Source organism: Tetrao urogallus, assembly GCF_951394365.1.
Source record: "Tetrao urogallus genome assembly, chromosome: 6".
NCBI classification, from domain to species: Eukaryota; Metazoa; Chordata; class Aves; order Galliformes; family Phasianidae; genus Tetrao; species Tetrao urogallus.
The window spans coordinates 6,688,892-6,698,844 of record NC_136819.1 but is presented as its reverse complement, the minus strand read 5'-3'; the positions used below and the strand labels follow the sequence as shown (position 1 = coordinate 6,698,844).

Below are 9,953 nucleotides of genomic sequence, written 5' to 3'. Positions count from 1 at the left end.
TGGTGTGGTATCACCGCAGCCGTGCCCCTCCCTTGTTCTCCGCACCATCCGTTGAAGTTCTCCGTGTTTCTTTTATTTATTGTTGTCGTTTTGGCTGAACTTTAATAAAAGCCAGTTGTTGTTAAGAGCGGTGCGAGGACAGGTTCTACCTCGGCGGCCGCAGGCGCGGGGCGGGAGCGCCGCCCCCAGCGACGTCGTGACGCAGCGCGACGTCGTGACGCCAGGCGACGTCGTGACGTCACGCCGTGACGCACGTCACGCCGCTCCCCTCCGCGCGGCCGTTTCCCTCCGCGCCGCCGCCACCATGGGGAAGAAGTCCCGCAGCGCGCCGGGCCGCCGGCCCATCCTGCAGCTCTCCCCGCCGGGGCCGCGCCGGGAGGACGCGGGGCCCTCGGGGCAAGCGGCGGAAGGGACGGAGTCGGGGTCGGAGCCGGGTAAAGGAGGGGCCGCTTTGTTGGCGGGGCGAGGCCTGGCGTGGCCTCCGAGCGGGGCTGCGGCCGTTGGCCGGGGCGGCTCCCCCCGCCTTTCATCCCCCGCCCTTCCCTCGTCGATTTTGGGGCCCTCGGCGGACTCGTTCCCTCTTTTCTTCCGCAGACGAAGCCGAGGCGGTGCCGGAGCCGCCCCGGAGCGCTCCCAACCCGCCGCCTCCCGCGTCCGCCGCCGTCAAACCCACAGGTAGGGACCGTTCCTCTCCTCCGACGGCGCCGGGAGGGCTCGGATGGGCCTCCCCGCCCGACTGAGGGTACCCCCGCTGCCAGGTGGGCTGTGCCTGCTGGGCGCCTACGCCGACAGCGACGACGAGGAGGGGGAAGGCGCCGAAAAGCCGGCACGCCCCGCCGGTGCCAATGGAAACAATTCAGCCGACATCGACAGCACGCTGGCTAACTTCCTGGCGGTAAGCGCGGAGCTTCCCGCCTTCCTTTTAGCCCCGCGCCGTTCAGCTCTCCCTTACGCTCCCTGACTGTGCTGATTTTTCAAGGAGATCGACGCCATCACAGCCCCCGCGCAGCCAGCCGAGCCCACCCCTGCTGCCCCGCCTCCCACCCCTCCCCGCCCAGAGCCCAAGGAGTCTGGCACGGCCACGGGCATCACCGCCCCCAATGGCACGGATGCAGCCGTGGCCCCTGAGTGGCAGTACGACACGCAGTGCTCGCTAGCAGGAGGTGAGCACCGCGTGGGGTGACTTGGACGCAGTGTAGGGGTGCCGGTCCTATGAGTGACCTGCTTGTTCTCGTTCCCTGACAGTGGGAGAACTGGAGATGGGTGACTGGCAGGAGGTGTGGGATGAAAACACCGGCTGCTACTACTACTGGAACACGCAGAGCAATGAGGTGACCTGGGAGCTGCCGCAATATTTGGCAGCCCAGGTGCAGGGCCTGCAACACTACCAGGCCAGGTGAGAGCGCATCCAGGCTAGGAGGGAAAGAGGGAGAGAAGGGGCTGCATCCCTGTGCTGACCGTTCACTTGTTTTTCTCTTCAGCAGTACGGCAGCGGGCACCAATGGGAGCTTCACAGCAGCTGCTGAGCCCTTGGCACAGGAGAAAACAGGTCCAGTAAGTGCTGCCAGACCCGGGGCTAAGCGGGAGGTGAAGAAGGTGAGTTTGAGCAGCCAAGTAGCAGGCATTCTGCTATGTTCCTGAGCCACCACTTGAGTCTGGGGGCATATGGAGCCGCTGATACAGCACTCAAACCTCACAGGAAGTAAATGAAGGAGTGCAGGCGCTCTCCAGCAGCGAAGAGGAGAAGAAAGGGGTGGCAGCGGCCCTCCTGGCACCACTTGTGCCGGATGTGGTGAAGGAGGAAGAGGAGCGCTGGAGGAGAAAGGTGATTTGCAAAGAAGAAGTTGAGCCGCCCCCAGAAGAGGAGGTGAAAGCAGAGGAGATGCCTGCTGCGTCTGAAGAGCCCAAGACGGGCAAGGATCCCCTGGAGGACACGCTGCAGGAGGAGCTGTGCAGTGTGGTGCAGTCAGGGGAGAGCGGAGAGGAGGAGGAAGAGCAAGACACGCTTGAGCTGGAGATAGTGCTGGAGAGAAAGAAGGTAATTTGGTACAGGAAAAAATTCAAAGAATGGCTAGTAATAAATAAACCAGGCATCAGTAGTAGCTGCTCCCATCCCAGCCTGAATCTTTTGTGAGGGGTGCTCTTTGTGTCCTGTGCTGCTGACAGAGCTGGGAGCTGATAGTATAGCTTCACGCAGATGCTCTGCTGGCAGTTCTAGAGCTGTTGCTTCCTGTTCGCTTGCCTTTACACCACATCCTAATTAGAGCAATTCTTCTTATATGCGCGACACGTATTTGGGGCAGTTGGGATCCCTGAAGTGCTGCTCACCATCTCGTGTCTCCACAGGCAGAGCTGCGTGCTTTGGAGGAAGGAGATGGCAGCGTTTCAGGCTCCAGCCCGCTCTCTGACGGGAGCCAGTCTGCCTCACAGGATGCAACCCGCAGGCTGGCCTCAAAGCGGGGGAAGTGGAAACTGTTTGCGGGAGCTGCCAGCCCTGATTCTGCTAGTCGAGGCTCCAGCAAAACGGGCCGGGAGAGCCCAGAGGCGGGAGAAGCAGGTAATTTGAAAGGCTCCCTTCGGAGGGAGGAGCGGGTGTTCGGAAATGCTGCAGCCCTCTCCTGCCGGGGCTTCTCCTCCCCGAAGATGGGGCTTGCCTGAGGCGCACGGTGGAGCCAGGAGGTGAGGTAGGTGGCAGGGCACAGGGGTGACTGGCAGCGGTGTCATGCACAGCCCAGCTGCCAGTGGGAGTTCGGGGGAAAAGCTGCTGCTCTGCCGAATCCTGTCCTTTAGCCTACCAGTGAAGTAATTAGGAGAGTGCTAACACTTAATGTGTTAGTAGAAAAGAGAATGTAAAAGCGTAATTTTGGCTTCATGCCCTGCGGCTTCTGTTAGGATGTTATAAATCCTAACAGTGCTATATCAGGAGCTGTTACCTCACTTCTTAAGTTCTGTTTCTTTGTCCCTGGGTAACAGTAGCCACATCTCATGCAGCTCAGATGCCCCCAAGAGCCATCTGGCTGTGCTGTGTAGAAAAGATGAGACTGACTGAGCCTTGCTGTGAGAAGTACCTCCTTCCTGCAAGAAGTGTTCTGTGCAAGGTGCATTGAGTTTAATGCCTGAGCAGTAGTGGGGTTGCTCACGCTGCCATTAGCTCTCTATGCAGCAAGGAGACGCCGAGCCGTGGTCTTTCTGAGATCTGTATTAGGCAGGTGTTGCAGAGCGTTGTATGAACTTGTAGCCTGATGGAGGTGATGTGCTTGTGGCTGTTAATGCTCCGCCACAGCTTGCACTCTGCTGGAGGCTCCCCAGCACTCCCGGCCCCTCCAGAGCAGCTCTCCCTAACATGCACCAGTTCTGTTGCTACGTCTGGGGGAACAGCACAGGAACAGGTGTAGAAGCACCCCGAGCCTGTAGTAGGCTGTGTTCTGCTGAAGCAGGAATCAGCATGAGCCCTCCTAGGGGCTGCTGCGACCCTGAGGTGTGATGGTCAGTGGTGGTGTTTGCCCTTGGAGGGAGGATTTTGCTGCAGGGTCTTTCCTCGTGCCTCACAGGCTCAGAGGAGATGGTGCCCAGAGTCAACTGTCCTGCAGTGCTGCAGTTTTCCCACTTGGCATCTGGGGAACAGGAAGCTGTTAGTTTAACCTGCACCCTGCTGCTGTGGGGTAGCAAAAGAAGCTGAACACCAGGATGCATCAGGAGTGTGATTTTATTTTTTTTAACACTGGTTCTGGTTGGAGTTCCTTGCAAAACTTCCTCCCTGGCACGTGGGCAGGTACTGAGTTGCTGCTGTCCTGCGATGTAGCCCAAACAAAGCCTTACCATCTTGACAGCTTTTGGGAGCTCTTCTTTGACAGTTGTCTCGGTCTTTTACTGTCTGATACTATTCTTTCTAGCAAGTAATTAAGCTGCAGGAGTTCAACGATGTCACTTGGCTGCTGGCACTCAGCATTTCTTCTTTGTTCCTCTTCCTCATTCCACAGCTGCACAGTGTTGTGGCACTGAGTCCTGTGTGTTTTTTCTAGAAAGGTACTGACCACCTGACATACAGGGGCTGCAACCCTCTCTGCTTTTAATTTCAGCCTTTTTTCATAGGAAAGAGGCCCCTGGCTTTGGCTCCCCATTGTGGTATGAGGAGCACGGGCAGCACTGTGACAAACAGGCTCACCTCTTGTTTTTCCTCTGCAGCTGTGAGCATGGAAGCAGCTGATGGGCCTTCAGACAAAGAGGCAGAGTCTGAGGAGCCCCAGGAGAAAGTCAAAGCACAAGCGGCACCAAAAATAGAAGAGGAGGAGCAGGATCTAAAGGTATGGATCCGTGCAGGTGTGTGACGTCTTCCATCGTGTGGTGGGAATGGCAGCAGGTCCTGGGGTCCTGAAGAGGGCATTGGGGCCAGCTCACCCCGTGGCAAACAGCTATGCAGGATCAGGCCAGCATCTCTGTAGCCTCATGCCCTGTTACCAGCAGAAGCCAGCAGCAAAGGCTTGAAAAAGCCATTTCAAAAGAGAAAAGGGGGATGGAGGCACAAAGAATGACCCCCAGGTCTTGCCACAAGAGAGAGAGCAAAGACTTTTGTCTTAAATTCTCGCTGTAATCGTCTTGAAGTGTTCTCTCTCATGTGTCCCTTCAGTTTCCAGGCTGAAGACTCCTCGTCCATAAGCACTCTGTGTCTGGAGGCTGCTATTGCTGGTCCTCCTGCCCCATGCTTAGCTTTATTTTACAAAGCAGTGATGGGCTGCTGGGGCTAACTGGGAATTGCTGCACCGTTGCTCTGATATTTTCCTTTCTGAGGCTCAGCCCATTTTTCTAAGCAGACAAACAATTTCCAGAGCCCCTTCCTGGACGTGTTTAAGAAACGTGGACTTGTGGCACTGAGGGACGTGGTTAATGGGCTTGGTGGGGATGGGTTGATGTTGGACTCTGATCTTTAGAGGTCCTATCCAACTTTAGTAATTCTTTGATTCTTGAGCCGTTAACATTTACACACAGAGCTTCAGATTCCGCTGATGGTTATGCAGGAGGGCAGGGGACATCTTCATATTTGTCCTTTGCAACCTGTCCCCTTTGTTCCTCAGTTGCTCATTACTGGCATCTGCTTCGTTAGCAGGTCACCCTCCCTTTGACAGATTGTTTGTGAACAGGGAGTCATTGGCTCACAGTAGAACTCCTCTGGAAATGTTCTGAGAAAACTCACACTTAACTCTGCCCTTATTTCCCATAATTTAATCATTTTTGCAGTCGAAAGGGCTTTAATGTCCTCGTGCCACATTTAATCTGTGTCAGAAAAACTTGTAGCAGAGTTTCGAGGTGTGACGTGATGTTCTCTGTACAAAACCTCCTCCAGCATAGCATATACATGAGGCTTTTGTTGTTTCCTAATTTATGATAAAAAAAAAAAAAAAAAACAAAAAAAAACAAAGCCTGTGGCAAGGATCGTTTTCATTGGCTGCTGCGTCCCAGCCGGCTGCTGGAAGCCTGTTAAAGTGTCACATTTGCTGTCACCTTTTCTTCTGGTGCTGGAGGTGCTCTGTGTGATGGACTGTGTGCCGTAGCGTTGGTGATTTCACGTGCAGGATCCCTTTAGCGCTGTTGGAGGAATGCCAGCTCCTTGGGTAACTCGTTCCGTTCGCTTCGTCGGTTCGGGGTGATTCTCTTCAGCCTGGTTTGTAGGAGATCCTGCGCTGCGGAGCCGTCCCCTGATTTGGGATCTTCCTGCCTTCTCCATAGGGACTGCGGTGCGGGAATTTGTTTCCCTGCCTTGGGCTCCTTTAACACGGCTCATCAGCCCGGTCCTGTTGTTGGCTTTGGGAACTTTCCCAGGTCTCTTCTGAAGAATGATGGAAAATGAAATGGTTTCAGAGTCCTCCTCGAAGCAACTGTGATGTCCCTCGGAGGGATCTCTGCTGCACTCTTTGCTTCCCAGCTCACCCCATGCTTTCAGATTGCTCCCCCGGGGCACGGCCCTTCATAGAGCTCCCTGTGGGGTGCTGGGGTTGAGCTGTGCTCGCTGTGGGCTAGATTATAATGCAGACGCTGCCTCAGCTCAGGAGTAAATCTAGAGCTGGTGCCTTTCAGCACCCTCTGGAAAGCAGCAATTTACAAAGGCTGAAAAACATGTCCTGGCCCATTTCCTTTGGGAAGTACTTAAAGTCTTTGATTATTTAGCGATCTGTTTGCTCTGCTGTGACGCCGTGGCCTTCGGCTGATTTGGAGCCAGGAGCTGCTAGGAGTAGGGAGCGGTCCCCAGGAAGCAGCAGAGGCTGCAGGAGGGGCGGGCTGGGCGGAGGGAGCGACCAGCACAGGAGCAGAGCATGCTTCCTCACCGCGGGACTGCAGCGGGACCCCAGGGACGTCCGCAGTAGGCACAGCAGCCCGGCGACGGCGCCCGAGCACGGCTGCTGACTCTTCCCCCTTTCTCCCTGGCAGTTTCAGATCGGAGAGCTCGCAAACACTCTGACTAGTAAATTGGAGTTCCTGGGCATCAACAGACAATCTATCTCCAACTTCCACATGTTGCTGTTGCAGACAGAGGTAACCGAGCCTTCGCCCCTCGCTCCGGCCTTCCGTCTCCAAGCGGATCCCGCTGTGCGCCGCTGAGCGCTGCGCGAAGCTCATGGCTCCGGCGCCGCAGGGCCCATCCTCGGTGGGGTGCGAGCATGGCTTTGCGCAGAGGCGGGCTCCTCCTCCCAGCCCCCCCGAGCCCCATGCCATAAGGGAGCCTCTCCCAGACCTCGAGTCCCGTCCCTGGGGCTGCTGGCAGCCCCCCCCCCCCCCTCAACGGCTTCCCCCCGGTTCTTGCCCCTCTAGACCCGCATTGCAGACTGGCGAGAAGGTGCTCTCAATGGAAACTACCTCAAACGCAAACTCCAAGATGCAGCCGAACAGCTAAAACAATACGAAATAAACGCCACCCCTAAAGGCTGGTCCTGCCACTGGGACAGGTACGCCCTCTTCTACCTTTCTCACCTTTCATCTCTGACATCTCAGACATGATTTGTGACCATCACCACCTGACGACGCGGCGCCGTCCCTCTTGGAGACTCCATTAGCGGTGCTGGGCAGGCAGAGCAACTTGCGGCACTTTCAGAGTTTGAGCCGGCCGCCAAATGGGAGAAATGCAGAGCGAGTGCTCAGTGCTTTGAGACGGAGCCGATCCACTGTTTGGACAGAGCTGGTGGCACTCTCACGAGTGTAAAGCGCTGCTGCGTTGGGCGGGCCTGGGGGGTCGCGCATGCGAGAGCTCTGTGAACTTTGCAGGATCTCTGGATCACCTCTTCTGACCAACAGCTCTGACAAAGGACAAACTTCAACTCATCGCCGGAATGAAGAACAAGATTTCTGTCTCCTGCCAGCAGGTCAGACCCAAACATTTCTTTGTCTATTTGGCTTTCTCGATTAATTTTCCTTTATTTGAAATCTTTGCTCTTTTGTTTTTCAGCTCCCAGATCTGCTCCCTTTCTCTAGCATTCACTGTATGTTTGACACCAAGAGTATCATAAAAGCGACCTCCACGCACCGCGGGGTTGGGGGCAGCCGCTTCTCACTGGGCTGTTCCCTGGTGCCCCTTCTTGGAGGGGCAACTTTAAGCCGAGGTGGCGGCTCAAAGTCCCGGTGCTAGTGCGACGTGGCTCTGCTGCACGCTGGCCCGCTCTCAGCCCTCCCCTCCCTCGGAGCAGGGGGCTTGGGGCAGTGCTCACGGAGCCAGCGGGGCCGCTAGCTTGGAACAAGCTGGCTTGGGCCTCTCCTGCCTCTATCCTCAAAGTTGTTTGTCGCGTTTGGGAGCAGCAGCCCAGCTGCAGAGGGTCTTCCCTGCGAGAGCACACTGCTGTCGTGGGCGGGCCTGCCTTGGAGTGTCGCTGTGTGGGAAGGGAATGTAAAGCTTCGTTTTCTTTCTTGTGATTTAGGGAGCATAGGCGCTATTTCTATGTTAACGAGCACTCAGGAGAGTCACAGTGGGAGTTCCCCGACGGAGAGGATGAAGATGAAGGACAGCAGAGCGTCGACAGAAAAGCTGACGATCCTCCCAAACCACCTCCCAAAGAGAAAGGAGAGCATCCCGCCGATGCCACTGAGAGTTCAACAGGTATGGCGTGGGGATAGGAAGAGGAGGGGGGAGTTTGGTGTGGCACTCCCAGCCCTAGGAGCGGGTCCCCGTCCGTGCAGCGGTGGCGGTAGCTTTAGGTGAGCCTCCCTGTTCGGCGGCAGGGCCTTGGAAGGAGGCAGCACGCACCCGTGCTGGCAGCGGAGCGGCAGCGTGGTCAGTAGCCTGGGTTTTCAAGCCTGTGTCACTATGTATTCTTCAGGCTCCCTTTGTAAAGAACCCTTCTCAGGCCAAGTCCCTGCTACGTCTCTCATGCCGCTCACTCCATTTTGGACTCTGCTTCAGTCCTCTGTCCCGGTCCTCCAACCTCCCTTGCCTTTGGAAATGCCTCCGCCGCCTCCGCCTCCACCTGACTCGCCGCCACCACCACCACCGCCGCCACCACCTCTTGGAGAAGATGGCGAGATCCAGGAAGTGGAGATGGAAGACGAGGGGGGCGAGGAGCCGCCTGCCCCGGGGACGGAGGAAGATGCTCTGCTCAAGCCTCTCCTGCGCCCAGCTGTCAGCAGGAGCCAGGTGAGCAAAGCTGGGCCTCGCTCGGTGTCTCCAGCTAGCAAGCCGTGACCCCATCGGGCCCTATAGGTGCCGTCTGAGTTCCCAGCCCAGTGCTTTCCATTGCAGGGCACTGCCGAACCCAGCCCTGCCCTGCTACTCTCCGCCAAGCCCCAGAAGCGGAAAGCCACAGAGATGAACGCGGAGCTGATGCAGCGAACGGCCACCATCGGCAGCTGCCCTGTCATCTACAGCCAGCCCTTGATGGCCACTGGGAAGTACCAGCCTTCGCCTGTGCCCCTCACCTCCCTGAGGCCACGCCAGCGCCTGCAGGGCGACATGCAGAGCCGTGCCAACCTCCGCCTGCCGCCGGGACATGCTGTCCCCCAGCCGTCCAGCATGGCCATCCAGCCCGGTTACTTGGGTGTGACAGCACCCGCTGCACCATCCGTCATGAGCTACTCTGAGTGCGCCGTGCCTGCTGGCCTTGCTGCTGTGCCACCGGCCCCAGCACGCGGCTCCCTGCCTGCCACCAGCACTGCTGAGCATCCGCCTCCCCCACCTCCACCCCAGACACCTCCACCTCCCACACCCAAAGCGCCGCCGCCGCCAGATAAACCTGAAAAGCCAAGGAAGGGGAGGAAGGAGAAGGTAGGAGGACGCTCCTGGGCTGTTACATTGCCCGTGAGCCTGCTGTCCTGATGATGTGCCTAACTGCAGCCCATTTAATTCCTTTGCAGAGCAAGAAGGGCAAAACAAAGATGCCATCACTGGTGAAGAAGTGGCAGAGCATCCAGCGGGAGCTCGATGAAGAGGAGAACTCCAGCTCCAGTGAGGAGGACCGGGAGACAACGGCGCAGAGGCGCATTGAGGAGTGGAAGCAGCAACAGCTGCTCAGGTATGGACACAGGAGCTTTGTCACGGAGCACTGCTGTCAAGAGCCGTCTCCTCATCCCCTTTAGAGGCAGGGAGTGTGATCTGGAATCTCTGGCTGGGGGAGAGAGTGGTGGGGAGAGTGTCCCTTTGCATCACCTGAGTGCTGACACCATGCTTTGTCCTTGCAGTGGCATGGCGGAGAGGAATGCCAACTTTGAAGCACTGCCAGAGGACTGGAGAGCACGGCTGAAGCGGAGGAAAACTGCATCTAGCACGTGAAGCGTACACGCGGCGCTGTTTTTTACAGTTGTACAGTTTGGAGCCCTTTATGACTCAACTGTTGTCCAATAAATTGTAGCAGTTTGGGATGTGCCGTCTGCTTGAATGGCAAGAGGGACATTGGGTTGGGGTGACATGTGTGGGCTGGGGCTGGAGTGTCACCTGCAGTGTGGAACCGAGGGCCCTGCCATGGCACTGCTCCCCTCAG

General features: G+C 57.2%; 1 protein-coding gene across 1 annotated transcript; it reads left to right on the top strand.

Annotated features, from left to right (window-relative positions):
* Positions 1-304: 304 nt before the first annotated feature.
* Positions 305-9,745, top strand: FNBP4 (formin binding protein 4; the record flags this gene model as incomplete). The annotated part of the gene is made up of 17 exons (XM_079537700.1): positions 305-434; positions 595-675; positions 759-895; positions 980-1,163; positions 1,246-1,396; positions 1,482-1,596; positions 1,700-2,038; positions 2,347-2,557; positions 4,186-4,304; positions 6,424-6,528; positions 6,805-6,938; positions 7,255-7,352; positions 7,902-8,080; positions 8,384-8,614; positions 8,720-9,241; positions 9,331-9,488; positions 9,655-9,745. 17 exons carry the CDS (start codon positions 305-307, stop codon positions 9,743-9,745), a joined length of 2,985 nt encoding a protein of 994 aa, XP_079393826.1.
* Between the last annotated feature and the right edge of the window lie 208 nt (positions 9,746-9,953).